At 43.6% G+C, this 22,285-nt stretch overlaps 1 protein-coding gene across 7 annotated transcripts in view; it reads left to right on the forward strand.

The window, feature by feature from the left end:
• Positions 1-22,285, forward strand: part of NRXN3 (neurexin 3) — a gene marked incomplete at both ends in the record, with an annotated part of 1,617,361 nt that overhangs the window by 20,047 nt on the left and 1,575,029 nt on the right. For all 7 annotated transcript variants that reach the window (XM_080707448.1, XM_080707461.1, XM_080707458.1 and 4 more), the window contains one exon: positions 12,366-12,383. In XM_080707448.1, coding sequence (XP_080563574.1) covers positions 12,366-12,383 — 18 coding nt within the window. The remainder of the gene's footprint in view (positions 1-12,365; positions 12,384-22,285) is intronic.

Raw genomic sequence — 22,285 nt, forward strand, 5'->3', positions numbered from 1 at the left:
TGCAGTTGGAAGAACCAAATCAAGTGGATCCCTTTTCTGATAGGTCCTCAGCAGGTCCAAAACATACTCAAGGGGTCAGAATATCCTGCCATTTTTATCGAGAACTATGACCCAGAAGGATAAAGAAACCTATTGAAGGTCAGCCCTAGAGTCAGGGGCAGGGCTCTTAGGGTCATTTTAGAACACCCAGCAGTTTCTGGTCAGTGTAAGAATGTAAAATCAGGATCATCTTGGGGGTCTGCCTTCTTTCTAGTATCTACTTCCAGCTCCTCTTCTGAGCTAACAGAATTTCTACTAATTGACCTCCCTAAGAAATGGCAGCTGGGGCCCCCTTCCCACATCTCTTGGCTTCTCCCTGTGTCCTCATCAGGTCTGCCTTAAGCTGTGTGTGCACTGGGCTGACATGATTTACAAACAAGCAGAACCAAAAAAGGAAAAATCCTCTCTTGTGGAAAATTAGGTCAGTGGTGGAGTTGGGGAGGGGAGGGAATCCAGGCCTTGTTCTCCCAGCCTTCCATTTACCCCTCTGCCTGAGGCCATCAGGGCCGAAGCCCAGGGTGCTCTTGGGAGCACTCATCTGGGGGTAAGGGCTGGGGGCAATGCCCGTGCTTGTGTTCTTATGTGGGTATGTGAGAATGTGACAGTGGTGTGTTTTCCAGCCACTCAGGACTCCCCCCTCTCTGAATGTATTTGTCTGGATTATTCTAAGGGGGATATTACTGTTGTCTAATAACAGCCTCAGATTTATCAAGGGATTTGTTTGATTAATTCCAAAGCACAGTACAGTGGATAGATTAGAGCCCAGCCTGTGTGGTAGTTCCACACTACCCATTCTCATTCTCAGCCCTTTCTAATTTGTGAGAGAGGCTCCTCTCTCCTTGCCCTGACTGTCAAGGCTCTGGCTTTTAGGACCTTACTGCAGGAGAGCTAAAACCATTTTCCACTGCTAAGATACATGAAATGTTTGTCCAGGAATACAGGTAATTCTCTAAGTTTATGCTATATCAAAGATCCAGAGATTGGGCCACTTGTTTTTCTTTCCTAGTTGCTACCACCATAGTCTTGATGTTGGGTGCTTCTCCTAGACCTCAGGTCAGGACACTGTGTCCAGCTGGGGGTGGAAAAGCAGTGAGCTGGGATGCAAATGACCTGAACTTTTTGTTTTGGTCCCAGTGTTATCTAGCTGAGTGGACCTGTTAATTCTCCTCTCTTGGATCTGTGTTTCCTCCTATGTGTCCCACAGTGTCCGTGGTGCTGATCACAGTGACATTGTATGAGTTTTCTCATTATTGTGGCCCATCTCCCCAGCTAGACTTGAAGCTCCAACAGTTCAAGACCTGTGTCTATCCTGTCCTTCTGCCATCACACTGGTGCCTAGAGCTGTCCCTGGGATGCGGGTGAGGTGCAACAAATGTATGTCAGTGGAAGAACCTGTAAAACAAAAGGGATGGATGCGAGGGGCATCCTGAGACTCTTCTGAAATCCTGAGCTCCTTCTTATTTCTCTCTGAAACTTTTAGGCCCCTTTTTGTTTGCTTTTTTATTATTTTAAAACTTTTTAATTGTAGCATCACAAAAGTTACAAAATAAAAATGATTAATAGTTTGGTGTAATGGTGTACACCTGTAATCCCAGTGCTTGAGAGGCCAAGACAGGAGGGTTTTAAATTTGATGTCAGCTCCAGCAACTTAGACCCCGTTTCAAAATATGAAATAAAAAGGGCTGGGTGTCTTTGAGTGTGACTCAGAGGTAAAATGTCCCTGGATTCAATCTCTGGCACAAAATAAAAATGATTGTTAATGATAACTATAGAAGCCAAGCAGTGGTGCATGCCTGTAATCCCAGAATTTGAGAGGCCAATACAGGAGAATCGCAGGTTCAACACAGCCACAGCAACTTTACAAGACTCAGCAATCTAGCTAGACCCTGTTTAAAAAAAAAAGATAAAAAGAGCTGGGGTGTAGCTTGGAGATAGAATACCCCTGGGTTCAATCCCCAGCACCACAGAAAAAATAATAATTATAAATCAAAAGCCTACTATTGGTATATATGAAGGCTCTAGAGATTCTACCTCCTCTTACCTGAGCTCTCTGCTTGGATCTTGGATCCCCTTTTAAAGGAATTCTCTTTTCAAAGGACTTGCAGAATCCTGTTGAGCCCTTCAGAATGGGACGAGTCCAAAACAGTAGGCTACCTGCATGGTTCTCAGACTTTGTCTTTTAGGTTCAGAGCATCATAGCACCTAATCTTCCTTTACAAGGGGAAGAAATCAACTTTGCTCATTTTATAAAAATTAGAAAAAAGGAGGGGCATAAGAGAAAGCAGAGAAGTTGACAAGGGGCTTAGAAGTGAGAGTGCTCTCTGGCAAGGTTACTTGTTCCCTTCTGGTTGTCTCAGGTCACTATAAACTCATTCTATTAGTGCAAAGACTCTTTGAGAACATTCAGCTGAATGTGAAATTAAGTCAATATATGACCTCTTCCTTTTCAAGCCCATAGTAGACACTGTAATCATCACTGTACTCCTCCTTTTATCTCAGGCCGGTGTTTAGCCTCACACACTTGTATTGAACCCAGAGGTATTCTACTGAGCTATACCCCTAAACACACACACACACACACACACACACACACACACACACACACGCATACACGTACACATACTTACACATACACAGGGTTAAGTTGCTGAGGGCCTCGCTAAATTTCTGGGGCTCGTCTTGAACCCCCTATCTCAGCCTTCCAAGTACTGAGATTACAGATGTGTGCCACCAGACTCGCTGTCTTGTACCCTTAATTAACAAAGTGTTCTAAGATGTTACCAATCAAAGGAAAGGGAAGTGACGTGGGCTCAGCATGGCACTATGCATGCCCCTAGACAGTTTATATACATCTGTGGATTTTGATATTCTTGACAACTCTCACATGGATATAATGAGTGCCACTTTACAGATGAAGTTAAGCAACTTATTTAAGATCAAATAATGACTAGTGAAGCTTGCATTTGAGCTCAAAACTTTCTGTACATACATATGTCCTAGGGAGCCCAATCCTCAAGGGTGTCAGTTGACTACTGGTCAGTTATGGTGAAATTTTCTACAAAAGGCTTCCCTCTACTTGGCTGTTTTCCTCTGTCCTCTGAGGTCCACTTTAAGTTTTCTCTGGTGAGACTCAGAAGAATTCTTTGTCAACCCTAACTCCCCCTCCCCAGTAAGGCTAAGTACCACAATCAATGGACATACATGGCTACCCTACCATTTTTACCTACTGTCTTAGGTTATTATATTTACTACTAACTGCTCACAGGGCATTTTTTTGTCTCCACTGCCTAAGTTGGTATCTGACATGCAGTGTGTGGCCAATACATGTGAGCTATTTCAGACTGAACCAGATGCAGAGGTTTATATTTAGAACAAAGATGGGTTAGGCCAAAGGCTTATGGTAAATAATAAGCATTCCCAGCTCTCTGAGCCCCTCAAAGCCAGCCTTTCTCAAACTGTATCCTGTGAGATGTCTCTAAGTGTTTTATTCTGGAAAGAGTCCAGTGGTCCAAAAACATACATCACCTGTGGATGGTACAGCCTCTTGCTATCATAGTATATCTTATTATAGATGAGTTTTCTGAAGTCTTCCCATACTTACCTTTTTATATTTTTTAAAAAATTTCAGTATCATCTTATTTGATCACAGGCTTTTCCCCCCAAAAAATGTCTATTCACATCCTGCTTGATGCTATATTTTTATGGAATTCTTTTGATTTATCATCCTGATTTATAATCCTTTCTACAAAATATGGACCCTGAGACCCTACCCAGTAGAGATGATGAGAGATCAATAATACACCTGCTAGAATACTTCATGATAATCTGCTCTTTCTATTGGTTTGGCTAACTTATACCAGTTTCCTGAAGTTTTCCTCTGTGTCCAAAAAGGTAATAGGTTGGGTGGTAGGACTAGTGAAGGAAGGGATAATTAGAGATGGTACAGTGGAAAAGAAAAGGGCTTGGGAGTCAGAGAAATATGAGTCCAAGTCTTAAGGTATTGTCTAAGAGTTGAGTGGACTTGGGGAATATTAACTTTCCTAAGACTTGGTTTCTTTGTCTAAGTGGGGGATAACAATGGTATTTATGTCAGTAGAAACAAATAAGGACACACACACAAACACACAATAGCTGGCACACAACACAAGAGGCCTTGAGTACATGACAGGGATAATAATGAATAAGGCTCCCTGCAGTTGTCTTTTGGGTCATATTTTGAAATTTTGTTAAATGATGTCACTGTGAATAGAGATCCTACTTAATCCTCTTTGACACCTGGCACCTGAGAAACTTACAGTTTACCATTAGCCTTTAGCTTCACCCGTTTTCTGTTCTCAGTATAGATCTCATAGTGGCTAGTAAGAAATTGACAATATTTCTGGAGTGAATGCATGAATGACCTAACACTTTGTGGTTTGCAAGATTCTTCTATATTTATAGTCTCATTTAACCTCAAAGCAACCTGGTCATGTAATTAGTGCGATTACTCCCACAAATTAGAGGTATGGAAAATGAGGCTCAGAGAAGCTGAGTGAGTTGCCCAAGGTCACATAGCTGGTACAAGTCTGGAAAGGCAGGCCTCAAAACCAGGGCTTCTGCAAGTGAAATATATACATGCAACAGAAGATCATTCAGCCTTAAAGAGGATAGAGATTCTGATGTCAGATACAACAAGGAGGTTGAGAGCATTATTTAAAGTGAAATGAGCCAGCAACAAAAAGACAAATATTATATGATTCCACTTTTGCGAGGTATCCAGTATAGTCAAATTCATGGAGACAGAAAGTAGGATGGTGGTTGCCAGGGACTGAGGGGAGAGGGATGAGGAATTAGTGTTTAATGGGGATAGGGTTTCAGTTTTGTAAGATAAAAAGAGATCCAGATATAGATTGATGGTAGTAATACTTGTACAAGATTATGCATGCATTTAATATTCTCAACCATTCATTCAAAAATGGTTAGGGGTTGAGGATTTATCTCAGTTGAAAAATGCTTTTCTAGTATATGTATGTGAGGCCCTGGGTTGGATCCTTGGCACTACCCGCCCCCCCAAAAAAAGTTTGGATAGTAAATTTCATGCATATTTTACCACAATTTAAATTTTTGAAAATCCATTCTGTACATATCCCACAGTTTTGTAATCCATTCATCTGTTGATGGATATCTTGGCTGGTTCCATAGTTTGGCTATGGTGAATTGTGCAGCTATGAACATAGATACACATGCATTAGTTTGGTAGTTTGGTGTCTTTTCTTTTGGGTAGATACTCAACAGTGGTATTGCTGGATCAAATGGTAGGTTTGTTCCCATTCTTCTGAGGATTCTCCATACTGTTTTCCAAGGTGGTTGCACTAATTTGCAATCCCACCAACAATGTCTTAGAGTTCCCACTTCTCCACATCCTCGCCAGCATCTGTTGTTGTTTGTGTTTTGAATGATGGATTTTCAAAAATTTAAATTGGCAGAAGAGGAACATGAAGCTAAGAAATCTGTCAAAATATGTTTTGGTAACTAGTAGCAAGGCCAGGATTCAAACTGCAGACCACCTTACCCCTGTGTCTGTAGTAAAAAAATCTTACACATTAAAAAAAGGCTGTCTACATTGACTTCTGGTTTTATCCATCACAAATAGATTGTCCTTGTATTGATTGCCAGTCAAAGCCTCATCCCTCAAGCGAGAGTCACTGCAAGTATGTGAGAGCCCCTAAAGGTCTTAGGATATGGCAGTGACCTGGACCACAGAATGCCCTCCTGGTCCCCTTCGGTTGGGTTGCTGCTCTCTTAGGATGTGGACACCTGACACCACTCTGCCTACTGCTCTGTCTTATAACCTGGAGTTATTTGCATCAAAACAGAAGCACACAGCACCAGGTTGGGTCCTCTACAAAGGCAGATAAGCTCGCTGTCCTGTGGGGGATGCAGCTCAGATGTAGCCAGAAAGAGCACCAACCAGCATGCAGGCGCCCAGCTTCTTTACTGCTAGAAGTTTGCATTGGTTATTAATTTAAGGCAACGGAGATGGAGTGTCAGCAGGACTGATATGTGCTGTGTCCCTCAGTTGCCATCTTTCCAGAAGTCTGGTTATTAATTTAAAGAAGTGTCTCTGTGTGTTTTCTAGAAGAGAGAATTTGCTCATTCTCCTGGAGACTGCATTGGGGAGCTGCAATCTTTGCCTTTTTATTTCCTGCTAATGATATGGCCCCATACAATTCTGTGGAAAGCCAGTTGAAGGTCTGCCTTGATACTTAGAGCCTGAGCAAGAGGCTGCACAGAGGCCAGTGGCCAGCCTCCCAAGTCTCTCCCTCCAGCACCACAAAGACCCTTGTGCACATTTGGGGAGACACCCTGGCCTATGGAAGTGCATATCTCCTGCAGAGACCTTCTGCTTGGCCGCCTGACACTGGTGTGGACACACCGGTACGTTGGTCTGCTCTGTGAGAATGGACCAGGTAATGGGCCTATGTGAATTTGGGCAATAAAACAAAGAATTCTGTCTATCAGAGTATATTTGATGGGGCTGGGCAGCTTTCTCTGAGTGGGAACATTAATTTGGTCCTATGGACTCAATTTCCAAAGAAACTGAGTGACCAAAGAAGGAACAAAGGAGACCCGAGGACAGAGGCTGCGTGTCCAAGCCTGTGGTCATGCTGCATGTGACCCTATCCCTCTGATCTGGGTCTTACCTTTATCTCACATCTGCCTCATATTCTTATCCCCAATTTGTAGCTTGTTGGTCCATTAATTTCTGTCCTGGTTTGAATTTTTTTTTTTTTTTTTTTTTTTTTTTTTGGTGGTGCTGGGGATGGAACCCAGAGGCTTTCTACCTTTGAGCTACACTTCCAGACCTATTTTCTATTTTATTTGGAAACAGGGTCTCACTAAGTTGCTGAGAGCCTCACTCTAGCTGAGGCTGGCTTTGAACTTGTGCAATCCTCCTGTCTCACCCTCCCAAGTACTGGGATTACAAGTGTGCGCCACCACACCCAGCCTGGTTTGTACTTAAAAAAAAAATACTTTTATGGTACAATGTAATTATACATTGTAGTGAGATTCAGTATTATACAAACATACATGCACACATAACTTGGTGAATTTCTCTCTGTATAACCTCCCTCTTTCCTGCTCCCCCTTCCTCCTTCGCCGAACATGCCAATAAGATTGGTAGTGAAACTTTTTCTTGTATGGACTTATTTTTACTTAAATTGTTCCCTTCCTCATTCTTCACATTCCCTTTACCAACTCCCTCCCTCACCCCCTTCCACTATTCTACTAGTTTATTTCCTCATTGGACTGAAGTCCCTTTTGCTTCCTATTTTTGTTCTAGCTTCTACATATATGAGAGACAATATCTGACCCTTGACTTTCTGAGACTGGCTGATCTCACTTAGCATAATATTATTCAGAAATACAGCTTGACCCTTATCTGATGTCCTCTTGGATCTGAGAGGCAGTAATAATAATAGAGTGCCCTGCCTAGGTCTTAGTTTCCTTATCTGTAAAATAGGATGAGTAATGGTCCTACCTGTTGGGGTTGTGGTAGGATTAAATAAAGTGATGCTTGTGAAGCACTTGGCACAGTGCCTAGTACACAGGAAATGCTCAGTAAATACGAGATTTGTTATGATTCTATTGCTTTGATCCTTCGTATATGAAAAACAAGAATTTTATTTAAACAGAAACAACGAAAAAATTTCCTATGGTTACACAGCAAAGATGGTGACTGGGAGCACCTGCAGACTTTGCTCACCCCTTGCCTTGCTGCCTCCCCCTTTCCCAGAGGTGCCTTCCAGAATTCCTTCTGCCTGGGCTCACTGTATGGGGGAGTGGCATGGAGCCCCAGGACTAGCCAGAGGAAACATAAATGTAAATATGTGTGGAAAAAATGTGGGGGCAAATTGCAGAAGAAAAGACTGTTGACAACCAGGTAAGATTGTTCCTGGAGGGGCAGCGTCCTCACCCGCTAGCACTTCCTCTGCTACCTCCTACTGTTTTATTTTCTCACACTGCTGGGCCTGTGGTTTTCCAGAGCGCCACTGCATTTAAATCTATATTCTATTTTTTCTCTTGGAAAATAGGTCAGACTCAAGGCAGAGTTCACCAGGTGGGGTCCCCAAGGGTTTGGCTGGAACTCTCCTCCGGAAGGCTGGCTGTGCAGCCTGGCCCCTCCCCAACAAAGCTCCTCTAGGGATGTTGTGTTGGGGGGTGTTGAAGTAGAAAGTTGGGGGGGCAGTGTGGACTTTTGCCTCTTTAGGTGATCTAGTTCAAATGCAGGGAGAGGTGGGCGGGGAGGGGGGCTCCCCTGGCTGAACATACATCGACAAGCATGGTAATAGTGCATGGAGGGTCCTTTCTTTTCCCTTGTGATTAGAAGAACCAGGTCCCCCAAACTGCAGGAAATTATTTCCTTTGAACTTGAGAAAAAATCGTGCTGATTGTCTGCACTTGTGGCCCAAGTTATTGTTGAGCGTACAATAAGTGTCTGTGGGTACTGAGGGGCCCTGATTTGCTTCTTCCGAGTTGCGATGCTGCAGAGTGGGTGGAGGGTGGTAGCAGGTTTCCAATTTTTCTTTCTTGTTTTGCTCCCCTGGGTTGAAGTGCAGCGTTCCCAAGTGAGGTGGCTGCAGACTGGGCTGGGCTGTTTTTCTTCAGGATTTCTTCACCCCTGTGTGTTTATTTGCTGAGTACTGGTTACCTGTTGAGGACTGTGTAACAAAGCTAGGGGGAGGTGAAAAGGAAGGTTTCAGGTTATGAGAGCCAGCCCTGGGCTCTCCTGTCCCAACAGAAGAAATAATTAACTGAGCAGGCCTGCCTACGGCCTTCCCATGTGCTGTTTTCCAGCCTGCGCAGTCTCTGTCAGGTACATGAAAGGCACACTTGCAGGTATTATCCCCATTATTACCTTATTACCTCCTTCCAAAGGCCTTCATCCTCTAACATGGGGGTCCTCTCTTGCCACTTAACTCTGTTTTTTCTTTCTTCTTGACACCAATCACTATTTCACATTATATAAATAGTACTTTTTTGTTTACATCTCGCATTAAAACCCAAGAGTGTCATCTGTTTTGTTTACTGCTTGTATCTTCAGTGTTGAAAGCAGAACCTGGCCTGTAATTGGCGTCCAGTCAACATGTACTGAATGGTGAATAGATTATCTCCATTAATACAACTCACTTGAGATAGATACTTTGGCATCTCCATTTATACATGGGAAGATTGAGGCTCAGAGAAGATGAAGCACTTGCCCGTGGACAGAGATGTACCCTTATCCTCTCAGTAACCCTGTGTTTCCTTCATACTTAGATTTATCCCTTTATAATAACAAAGATAAAAACTGGCAGCCCAGAGAAAAGAAAGCACCCCATTTCCTTATAATTCTAGTAAAACTCCTTGGGAAGACTCTTATTGGTTGGACTTTGATCACATGTTCTTTCCTAGGGCAATTATTATTTGGTCCAGGAGAGAGAATATTCTCATGACCTGGACTGAGTCACATGATGACTGCCCTTGGAGAAAAGTAGGAGTGGGAGTCACTCTGCAAACCACAGGGATTAAAGGTGGGAAAGGAGGCTCCCCTGAAGACAGCCAGAGGTAGTGACAGGGAAAGGAATGGCTACAGCAGGTGGGTACTGCCAAGTTTCTCATCCCCATGCCCACCCCTCCCCCTTCCCCTCCCGCCTCTGCCATCTCATTCTGTCAGTCAGAATTGAGTTCAGAAATTCAGGTCATTCACTGCTCGTTGGGCCAGGGGCCAGGTGAAGCTGTGCCTCTATTCCTAAAGTTGGAATAGTGCTCACAACTGCTTCTAGTTACTGTGACAGACAGGGACAGAGCTGAGACCTTGATCGCCAGCGAAAGGGGTTTTCTGGGTGGCTTTGTTGCCCCCTGTGACAAAAGCAGGTACTGTGTTTTAATGTACAGTATTAGAACTACACCAAATTAAGAGTTGAGGAGGGAAAAGAAAGAAATAAGCATGGAGTTCTTCTAGACCCCGGTTCCCACTTACCTCAAACTTCTCCTTTCCCCCTGCATGTTGGAGTATATGGAGGAGAGCCGGCACATTAGTCATTATTTGTAAGCGGAAAAGTTCAACCCCAATATCTTACCTCCTGTGGACTCTTGGTGTTTCTCGTGAGCCATCTGGTCAACATTTTTTGGTATTTCCGTCTGTGATAATTCAGAATGATCACAATCAGAGTAGCTAACATTTATGTAGTGTTTGCCTTGTACTAAGTGCTTTACAAGCACTTAATCTCATTTAATTCTCATAATACTCCCGGGAGGGAGGCTCTGTGATCATTCCCATTTTATAGCTAAGGAAAATTACTCAGGGAGAAGTTCAGTGGTGGACCCAAGGCCACGGAGCCAGCTGGGGTTTGAACTCTAAGTTTAAGATCATAACCACAATGCCAGGATGGATAACAAATCAGGACAAAGACCTTTAGGGTTTCAGGGGATCCTGTCTCCCTGAGTCTTGGTGTCCTCAAAGAGTGTGTTTATATAAACAACACTGTTGACATTCCTGCCACAGAGCACCACATGTAAATAGTTTGATATCATGTTTAATTAAGGAGTATCTTAATGACCACTATTCTAGGCAATCCATCAGTCACAGTTAATGGCCCTACTTACTTATGCGGCATGTTTTCCCTTCCCACCTCTCCTATTTCACCTCTTCCTTCCTCCTGCCACTCCACCCCTAAATCTAACTCACCAGAAAACCTGAGAGGGGGTGTGGCTGAGGAATGATTCAGAGCTTCCTAGAAGTCTCCTTGAGTAGATACAACTTCTAGGGTATACGTGGCGTGGGCTGGGTAAATGCTCAGAGCTGTTGCTATGACTGTGCCCCTTCCCAGAAGCTAGGGCAAAGCTCAACCTGGTCAGAGACTGGATGTTCCTAACACAAGAGCCCAAAGGACTCCCAGGAAATTTACAAATCTGATTGCAAATATTTTCTTTATTGGCATGAAGAGGATTAGCTACCTTGCTCAGGCAGCAAATTAAAGGCACAGAGAAGTCACAACCTACTCAAAGGGGTAGCTGGGAGATTCACCCAGCTTCCTTGTGGCTCTGGAGTACTCTCTGTTTAGTCTGTAAATTGAATTGGGTCCAATATGACCTTGAAGGACCAAGGCTTCAATTGAATGAAAGTTAGCTGGATGGAATTCAAGAAATCTAGGGTCTTTTCTAGGTTCTGTATCTGAACCAGCTATATAACCCCGGGCAAGTCTCTCAACCTCCTTTATACCTCCCCATCTTAACAACAACAACAAAGAACAAATGAGATAATTAATATCGATGTCCATCCCAGTTCACCCAGGATCATTCCTATGGCTAATGGCTTCCGGAAGTGGCCTCTCATTCTTCTGCTGTAGAATATGCTATCAGGCTGAGTTTGGGGGTTTTAATAATGCTGTGGGCTTTTCTTGCTTAGGCTTTCTGCACATGCTGCTACTATTTAACTTCTGGGACAAGGAGGAGGAGGAGAAGGAGGAAGAGATTGTGTTCTTCATGGAGATGATGGGAGTGAACTGTTGATTATACTTGAAAGTTCATTGGCTTAATTCAAATGTCAACCTTTCCAGGGCTGGGTGTTTATTTGTAGTTGTCAAAAGTGATTTCAAATGGCAATTCTTGTCATTAGTGATGGGGTGAAAGGAAAGGAGAAAATTAAGGGGGAGGAAGAATTTCAATTTGTGTGGTGGATGCTCTGCTCACACATTGCCTCGTGCACACATGGCTGTCTGTGATGAAGAATGGTCACTGGGAACACTGGGGAAGGAGGGAGGGAATTGTAAATGTTTTGTGATCTTGTGTCCTTTAATCCTATGTGGTGAATAATGCTACAACTTGCCCTTAATTCTTATAACCCTTTTTCTTTGTTCTTCAAGGGAGTGGTTTATTAATTCTTCTCTCTGCTGGGGACCTTGCTCAACTTCATATCCAGAGGAAGAGGATTTGCTTGGGTGTCAGTGTGCAGAAATCAACCAGAATATTTTAACCAATATTCTTGCAGGATTCCAGTTTGTTTGGCTCTTTGGAGCCCTATCTGATTCCAGGATGATGTCTTTCCGGACAGATGGAACATTTATCTCTCTTATTACATGCACAGTGAAAAGGGAGCTTGCCTCTTTAACTTGCATGGGTGGTTTTCTGGGTGAAGATAGAACTGAGGGCTCATAAGCTAAGCATCTTTGGGGGCTTGCATGAATTTGACAGTCATGCAAGGGCACATGGCATTGTGTGTGTGTGTGTGCTGCTAACACTCTTCTTTCTTTTTCTCCCTTTCTCTCTTTTCCCTTTCCCTCCATTTGCAAATGCTGCCACAGATGTCAGTCAAAGTCCAGGTGAGTCTTTGTGTTTGTATTGCTGCCGTGGGAACCTTCCCTGTGCTAGACTGTGCATGATTTGACTGAATAACCCTTTTTGTAGGGACTCATTTTCACTGAGTTACGTTTAAAAAAAGGAATGCCTTCAATTGATGGACTTGTGTTAGTTTAGAAGAACCATTTGAAAACCAAAGGAATATGATCTCCTCACATATATAATCATGTCCTTCTGATTTCTGTGCAAATAAAGGAAGTGAAGAATTGACATTTTAAAATGTCATATAAGGATACTGTTCTTAGATAATTGTTCATCAATTTAATGAGCATTTTTGCTTTGTGTTCAATAAATCTGCTTACCTTCTATAGTTTTGTGTGGTTGAAGGTTAAAGATATGAGATGTTTAGCATGGGAAGTATGATGTGGGTGAATGAAGGTTTCTTCCTTTTTATTCTAAGGAATGCCTTTTTTTCCTCCACAGTGAAATTAGCAATATTTATTTTTCCTGGCTATGTAAGTAATATATGCTCACTGTAAAAAAAAAAAGAGAGAGAGAGAAAGAGAGAGATTGATTTGATTAAACGGGTTTTGTCAATAAAAAACAGAAGAATCATCTCTATGATAATTGTGCATTTCTCTATTTAAAATGCATACTCACCCAGAGTCCTAATTTTAAGCATTGTATGTATAATTTTGAACATGCACCTATATGCATATGAATAGAAACATGAGATAATGCAATCACTTAAAGATAAGAAGTGTCAGATTTTTTAGAATGGTTTGGAGACTATTCTAGACTGACTAGAACTTTGAGTTAAAAAGAATAATGAACCCTAATAAACAGAAAGGGAGTACACCTTAGATATTGTCCTGTATTTTCTTTTTCTCTCTTTCTTCTTTTCTTTTCTTTTCTTTTCCAGCACTGGGGATTGAACCCAGGTGTATTCTACCTCTGAGCTATACCCTAGACCTATTTTTTTAATTTATTTTGAAACAGGGTCTCACTAAGTTGCAGAGGGCCTCACTAAGTAGCTGAGGCTGGTCTTGAACTTGTGATCCTCCTGTTTTAGCCTCCCAAGTATGGGATTACAAGTGTGCGCCATCATGCCCAGTTTGATGTTTTCTTTTTCAGTCATTTTAATATGTAATCTTTATAGCATTAGTATAAGGCAGGTATTGTTACAACCATATTGCTATACAGAAAATTAGGGCCCAACAGGTTAAGCAGTTTTGTCCAAAGTTGTAGAGGTCATCAGTGGTCAGTCTGGCTTTTGAACTTAGGATGGTTTGACTCTAGCTGGCACTTGCTAAGGCCCATCACTGAATATTCTTTTTATTTCTTCTCTTTTTTTTTTTTTGCGGTACTGGGGATGGATCCCAGGGGTATTCTACCTCTAAGCTACACCCCCAGGCCTAGTTTTTATTCCTTATTTTGAAACAGGGTCTCACTGAGTTGTGGAGGGCCTCACTAAGTAGCTGAGGCTGTCCGCGAACCGCGATCCTTCTGTCTCAGCCTCCCAAATGCTGGGATTACAAGTGTGCACTGTTACGCCTGCCTTGCATATTCTCAAAGAAGATCTCATAAGTATTTCCTAAATGGCATTATTGTTTATTTTTGCTTAGAGGTAATGTAGCATTGTCTTTATTAGCAGCCCTCTTTCCTAATAAATTTGCCCTTTGTTGTTTTTTAATACCTAAAATAATCAACCAGACTTAAGTGAGGTCCTTCTGACCATTGCTCTATATGGGTGGCACACAACATTAAAGAATAATAAAGTTTCTCCTAATACACAATATATTTTTTTCTGCCTGTTCTCCACCTTTAAAAAATGATTGCTATTTGAACCAAACCACAGGACAACATTTTCTACAAACATAACATTAAATTCATTCTTTCTGGTCAATAATGTTTTATTTATTTATTTTTAAATTTTTTATTGGTACATTGTAGTTATGCATCTTAATGGAGTACCAGATGGTAGAGACATATTCTACTCAATGATATTTTAGCTCAGTCACTCACTCCACAAACATTTGTGTACGGAGCTCTGGGGACAAGACAGTAAACAGATCAGAAGATAATCCTAGGCTTCGTGTACCTTTTATTCTAGACAGAAGTAGACAGTGAACTAAAAAACATATTTATACTGACACATATGCACATACACACATACATACACACACACATACACACACATATATATATATATACACAGACACATATATGTGTATGATATGTGTGTATATTTTAATATTTGCTGCATTGAGTGGTGAATGATAAGTGTAAGAATAAAAGAGAAGTCCCTAATTTTGTTTTGTTTTGTTTTTTGGTGGTACTGGGGTTCCTGGAAGCCCTTCTACCTCCGGGCTACATTCATAGACCTATTTTATATTTTTATTTGGAAACAGGGTCTCTTAAGCCAGCGAAACTGGCTTTGAACCTGCGCGATCCTCCTGTCTCCGCCTCCCAAGTGCGGGGATTACAAGCGTGCACCACCACGCCCAGCGAAGCCCCTAATTTTTAGAAATTGGGTAGGGAAGACCTGTCTGACAAGAGGATTTTTACTAGGGTACCTCAAGGAGGTGAGGGAGTGAGCCCAACACCTCACTCCCTCTATTTGTTTGTCAAATGCCACTTGGCTTACGCTCTCCTCTTCCTGGTCCATGGTAAGGTATGACCAGGGATCACCACTTGGAGTTATGCTTGTGGACCTGCACAGGGTCTCTAGTATGGTTTAAAAGTAAAATGTCCTTTGAACCTTGCACTCTGGAGGCAGCCATGCTCAGAGGAGGGTCCTTGGAGATGTGGCCTTCAGGACTAGATATGTATCCCTTTTCCACTCCTCTTTTTCTCTCTGCCTCTCCCGATCATGCCTTGAGGATCTGTAGCCCCGAGTCCTGCTTGGCAGCCTGCACAAATGGATTATATAGATATATGGGCTGAAATCTCCAGGCCGGGAAACAAATAAGTCTTTCTGCATGTGTCAGGTGTTGGCTCACATTGGTGAAAATGCAACTGAAACAGTCTCCCAGCTGAGAGTTGAGCAGGCTTAAACCCAGTCTGCATTCCTCTTGCCTGGCCTGCACACACAGGGCTACCTTTTTTGCCATATTGGTCCTTATTAGCAAAGAATGATGGGGAAGGACTACGTGCCTTCTTCTGTCTCTTCAAAGGAGTAGAGATCTGTGTATGGCCCTTCTTCAGACAACAGCCACTGTAACTGCACCCCTCCCCCCATGGTACCCTTCCAATACCAAGGCCTTTATCTCATTTTATATTCTTACTAACCTTCTGAAGCTTGTGGCCTTAGTCCCATTTTATTGCTGAGGAAATTGAGGTCCAGGAAGGTTAAGCAGTGTCCTACAGTCACCCAAATACTGAGTAGCAGGACCAAGAGTAGATTCCAGCCCAGTTCCAAATCTCATCCTGCACTGCCCTTGAAGCCTCTAGGGCTGATTTCCCATCTGTCACTCCTCTGTCACTTTCCTGTTTTGTGGATTCTCAGCCTGAAGAAAATCACTGGTTCGGTTCCTTCTTTGTGGCCCTGGACATGGTAGGATGCGGCCTGAGCAGGCCAGGCCCTGGCCGAGGTCAGTGGCAGCCTCCTGCCTCTCTAGCCCCTGCCCAGGCCATCTGGAGCCAGCAGCATGGTGGCTCTGACACAAGAAGCCTTTAGTGATTCTCAGATTTTTTTTTCTCTTCCCCTCAGGAAGACAGATTGGGGATTTTATGAGCTAATGTAACTGTTTACCCAGGGGCTTCTGGAAGACTATAAAGGGACAGTTGATTAATTGATGAATGTTACATGCTGAGGAGATTGGTTAGAAGTAACCTTACTGTAAAATGCAGGCTGAGAAGGGGTCTGGTAGGCACTGTTTGTCTAGGGTCCAGGGGACAGGCAGGGGACCTGGAGAATGAGTTCCAGACATGCAGGGGAAAAGGGCAGGTGTGTGCCACTGGACTGCTATGTGGGAAAGGATATAGCCCCTCTTCCTAGTCTTTGAGAAGGAAGATTTGGAATAATAAAAAATAACAATAGCGTTTATGGCATTCTGACTTACAGAGAGTATGGGGCTCAGCTTTGGTCACCCAGCCCATATTCTCTTACTTAGGTCTTCCTATCAACCCTTCCCAGTAGGTGTTAGGGGAAGGGAGTGTCAGGACTCCACTCCTGCTAGACCAGGATCTCAGAGCCATGTTTCTCCAAGCCTGCACTCTTGTTCTCCTAAACCCTGCCATTTCCATTGGCAGTGATGTGGGCCACCCTTATTCCTGTCTTCGAATGGCACATGGTACACGGCACACAGTAGAACCTCAAAAATCTAATGGATCAGAAAGAGTAGCCACATGCCAAGGTGCATTGTGAGTTAGGTGGGATCCTGAGACATGTAGGAACTTAAGGGGCATTCTGCCCCAGGGGCACAAACTTTGCAGAGCAGGAAACTGGAGCTCAAAGCAGGGAAGGGTTATCTCCAAGGCCACATAACCCATTTGTGGGCTGGAAAGAAGGCCTCCCTGTTGGGTGCCTTACCTCAGGCCTTTGCTCCTGGGATTGCTGCTTGGTCTCCTGGGATTGCCCTGGGCTGGGTGAGGAGTCCCATCTGGGCCCTGCCCACAATTCTTTCCTGACAGGAGAGGGTAGTGGAAAGACCCAGGAGGTGGCCTAGGCCGGGCCTATGGAGATGAGACCCTATTCCCTCCCCTCCTGCCAGGAGGGCTGTTTACGGAATTCCCTCACAGTCTCTTTCCCCAGAATGGATAATTTCTCAGACTCTGCCTACTGATTAGAGCTGGAATTTAAATGAATAACTGTGACCTTGTGGAAGTGCCCTAGTTATGCAGAGACCCGATGAGGAAATAGGCCTCTGCCTTGGTCCATCAGAGCCCTGGCAGGCACAGAAGGAGGGCTTCCTGCCTGAGAGGCCCAGAGGAGGCCTGTCACTATTGCCAGAAGGAACCGATGGCTTGCCTGCGCCTTCCTCCGTGGCTCCTGATCCCTGCCTCTGTTGTCTTTCCCCAGGGCTGTCCTCAGGGAGGGAACCTGGTATCTGTCCTGAATCCTGCCCTGTCTCCAGTGAGTTGCTTAGTCCAGCCAAAGATGCCTTTCTGAACCTGAAGTCAGAGCTCTGGCTTGGATCTGTAACATGAAGGGGAGGTTACAGACACCCGCTGTTCCCTGATGATCACAGGGCCCAAAGTCTGGGCACCTCTGGGAGCTCTTCTGAGAAGCAGAAGTTTTGGCCTCACCCAGACCTACTGAAGCAGAATTGGTATTTTATCAGGAGCCCAAAGTGTAATCACATTCATGTTTGAGACAACCTGGCGTCAGATTTTGAGTCTTTTTCCCTCTGGGGCTGCCAGGTCTGTCTTTACTGAGGTAGCTACAGTTCACCTTGCTAAATCTGTAGTCCGTAGTGCTTCTGCTGGGCACAGCATGAGATACCTGCTGGACCTGCCTGAGGGGCATAGGAGGAAGAAGATTACAGAAGGGAAATAATGAGCAGTTATTGACTACTTAGTCTGTGCTGGTTGCTGTGCAGTTTCCTCCCTTCTCCTCCCTCTCTTCCTCTTCCCTTCCTTTCCCCCTCTACTACCCTTCCTTCTCCTCTCCACCATCCATCCTTCCTTCCTTCCTTCCTTTCTTCCTTCCTTCCTTCCCTCTTTCCTTTTTATTTCTCTCTCCCTACTGGGGTTTGAATGCAGGGACATTCTTCCTCTAAGCTGTACCTTTAGTTCTTTCGCTAAGTTGCTGAAGCTCTCATTGAGTTGCTGAGGCTGGCCTTGAACCTATGATCATCCTGTTTCAGCCTCCCAAAATCTGAGATTACAAGTGTGCCCCATCAAAGCCCAGCTAGGTACTTTCAGTATAACAGTTTACATATTGCAAGGCAAGATAGCACAGGTTAAACTGGGCGTGGTGGCGCACAATTGTAATCACAGCATTTGGGAGGCGGAGACAGGAGGATCGCGATTTGTGGACAGCTTCAGCTACTACTCAGTAAGGCCCTTTGCAACTCAGTGAGACCCTGTTTCAAAATAAAGAATAAAAAATAGGACTGGGGGTGTAGCTTGGAGGTAGAATGCCCCTGGGTTCCATCCCCAGTACTGAAAAAAAAAGAAAAAAAGATAGCACAGGTTAGCTAGGACTCAAGGGTCAAATCCAGTTCACTGCTTGGTTTTATAAGGCCTTGAGCTAAGAAATTTTGTTTTGTTTTAATTGTCAAGTGTTTGAAAACAATCAAAAGAAAAAGAATTGGTAATGCAAAAAGATTTATGAGGTTTGGATTTCTTAGAACACAGCGGCACTCAATCCTTGGCTGCTTCTGAGCTGCAAAGGCTGAGTTACTTGAGTAGTTGTGATAGAGACTTACAGCCTGAAAAGTCCAAAATATTACTATCTGGTCCTTTAAGACAATAATTTGCCACCCCTGGATTACATAGAGCACAGCCTGGGAACCCGGTGCCAGAGTTTACATCCTGGTTCTTTCACAGGTTACTTTACCTTTGTGGTCCCTACTTTCTACACGCATGAGGTAGATATGATAAAGGGCACCTACCTCTTGGGACTGTCTTGAGGATCAAGCAAGCTCCTACATGCTTTCTTCAGAGCAGTGCCTGGCACAGAGTAAGGAATATGTAGCAAAGCTATTATTGGAATTCTTCTCATTGGCTCCTTTGAACACATGTTTCTGTTTTGTACATGAAGATACTTAGAAAGGTTTAAAAAATACAATCCCCTATTTGCTTTGGGTCTTAGTCTCCCTAATTGCTCAGAGAAATACACCAGTACCATGACATAGACTCCTTCTAAACATGCCTCTCCTGTCCCACGCTCTCCCTCATGGGTCTTGGCCTTCATGGTTCCAGTGAAGAGATCCCTCAGGCTGAGATCCAGTTTCACTCTCAGGTGGGGCTTTGGGATCCCAGTAAGAAGGGACAGGGAGACCAGTGTCTGTAGAGGGACCACCAGATGCCAGGTGCCTACCACATCACAGCTGAGGGACTCTGAACTCTAAGACATGGCATTCTTTTCCCAAGGTCAGAAGCAGATCTTGTAGATTTCAAGATTTAAAGTCAGGTTCTAGGATTTCTCCTGTGTGGTGCTGCTACTCTTCCCAGAAACATGTGTCCTTGGCCAAGTCATGTAACCCTTTTGGGCAACAGGCTTCTTTTCCTTACTGTGAAGTGTCTGAATCAGATGAGGTTTCAGGCTTCTTTTATTCTGAGACTCCGTAATTAGCTTGTCTGACTGAGACACCTGGGGGAATAGCAAACAGAAGTATGCCTTTCCTCTCTCTACCAAGACTTACAGTAACTCCAAACTCCAGTGGTACCTATAATATTTTGCCTGTTATTTCCTATTCTTTTGGGCAATAGTCCCACTGCTTTTGCTCTTATTACTTTATTAGGAAATACGCTTAACATTTATTGAGCCTGTATTTTGAGCCAGGCACTAAAATGCTAAGTTTCTCATGCATTATTTAATTCTTTTGACATCCCCAGGAGGTGGATTCTGTTATTAGGCCCATCTCACTTGTGGATCAGCCAAGGCTCAGGTTTAATAAGTATCCACTGACAACCTCCAGTAAAAGGTGCTAGAGCAGGATACAAGCTCTGGTTAGTCTCCTAGAAGCATCTCATAGTGAGCTCCACCAGAGTAGAAACTCCCCAAGGTGCACTCCTCTTCAAGACGATTCTCAGCTAAAAGCTGTGCCAATAACATTGTGGGCACAGAATGAATAAATAGTGCTTAGGACTCAGCTCTTAGTTTTCCTGAAAGTCTGCACTGTATTGGGGTTCACCCTGAGACCGATTAATTGAACCAGTCTCTGTTCAGTATCCATCTTGGGCTCAGCTTAGTGGGGAATGTGGCCTGCAGGGAAATCCACCTCCACTGTGTGTAATTGAATTGGAAGGAGGCCCTCAGAATGGGATATCAATGCTGTTTCTAGCCAATTGCTGGGCTGGGGCCTGGGAAGTCCCTCTTGGCTCCCATAGCTGATTTTGATGAGTAAGTGTGGATAAGGAGCTATTTCTCAGCCTGCCTCTAGTTTGGGCTATCTTAAGAAAACGTATCACCAAGGCTTTTTTTCCTTCCTTTTTTTCTGGAGCCCTTAAATCCCCTCCTTTATTATCTTAGGAAGGCATGCACACTAAGGTGTTGGTTATGGTCACATTTCTTTTCTTTCTTTCTTTTTTTTTGTGGTACTGGGGTTCCTAGAAACCCTTCTTCCTCTGGGATACACTCCCAGACCTATTTTTTATATTTTTATTTGAAAACAGGGTCTCTTAAACCAGCGAGGCTGGCTTCGAACCTGCAGGACCCTCCTGTCTCCGCCTCCCAAGCATGGGGATTACAAGTGTGCGCCACCATGCCCAACTTATGGTCACATTTCAACTCCAAGTTCTGGAGAACAGGGCCAGAGTTGGAGCTGGGAAAAAATATCATTAGCAATATCCTATAGTCTCAATGGGATAATACGGCTCACCCCTAAATACACCAAATGTGTGGAGCTATTTATCTGTAGCTCCAATGATGAGCTTTGATGGCATTTGGTAGCAAGGGACAATGAATGCTAAATGTCTTGTGATATATGAGAAAACCTCTTTCAAATATTTGTGCTGCTCAAAATCCATTGAGAAACTACTCTAGATCAGTGTCTTTCTTGTATGGTGGGGGGAAATGAGGCTACAGAGCCCACTGTAACCTAGCTCAGTCACACAGTTTGTGCCAGCATTGGATAGTTTCCAAGTCTGGCCTATAGAGGCTTGGTAAGGGCCTGAGTTAATCTAGTCTGTTTGCTGGATCAGGCCTCTGGGTGGGTGGGGAGATGGAATGAAGCTCAAAGTCTAGGACAGCAGATTGGCTTGTTGGGCAACTTTAGTTGACTGACTGGGAAGGGAGTTATCTGAAGATGCACTGTGGGCAGGAGTTAATGCTGCTAGTGCTAGTGTTGCTACCTGGCTTATTAGAGAAATAGTGTTGGCCAGAGATGAGGCATGGTCAGACAGGATACCTAGAGACCATTGTTCTAAATAATTACAGCAATAACAAGTTTGAGCCCCTTCTGTGTACCACGAACTGTGCCAGGTACTTTCTACGTGTGCTCACATGATTGTCACAATGACCCTGATAGGATATTTTGTAAGTGAGAAGCAGATATTTTACAGAAGCACAGAAGAACTACTTGCCTTAAATACCGCAGAGGTAGAGCTGGTATTTGAATCCAGACTTTGAAGGACTTAAAGCAATGGTTTTACATACTCTGATAAGTACCAGAATCACCTGGTGAGTTAATAAAGGTGATCAGAACTATCTTTAACTATCATTGGAGATAGTTCTCCCAGGTAGTTTTGACTGGACCAAGTTTGGGAACACCTATTCTAAAGAAAGTGATCTGGAAGATGAAGGGGGACATAAAGCTTCACTCTTAACTACCATTTATATATCCCCCCAGACATTAAGGGAAAGGGGAATATAGAAGAGTGAGTAAGCTGAATGATGCCCCTTTGGTCCTATTTTAGTGGCATATAGGTCATAGTTGTAGAGCCATCACCCTGACCCATTAGAGCCAGATGTATATTTTCTTCCATTTCCTCTCATGCCACATGGGCTCTTGAAGGGCAGGGAGGATCTTACTCTTTGAGAACTGAAATTTATTCATACTTGAATCACAATGCTTACCACATTTTATGTGCTCACAAATTTTGTTGAAATCAACATTTAAGAGATGAAAGGAACCAGTAGAGTGTTGTGTTAGTCAGTTTTCTATTATTGTAACAAAATATCCAAGATAACTTAAAAGGAGGAAGGATTTATTTTGGCTCACAGTTTCAGAGCTTTCAGTCCATGGTTACTTGGCTCCATTGTTTCCGGTGAGGCAGAACATCATGGTGGGACACACATAGTGGAACAAAGTTT

This window comes from Muscardinus avellanarius (genome assembly GCF_963383645.1).
Source record: "Muscardinus avellanarius genome assembly, chromosome: 12".
NCBI lineage: Eukaryota > Metazoa > Chordata > Mammalia > Rodentia > Gliridae > Muscardinus > Muscardinus avellanarius.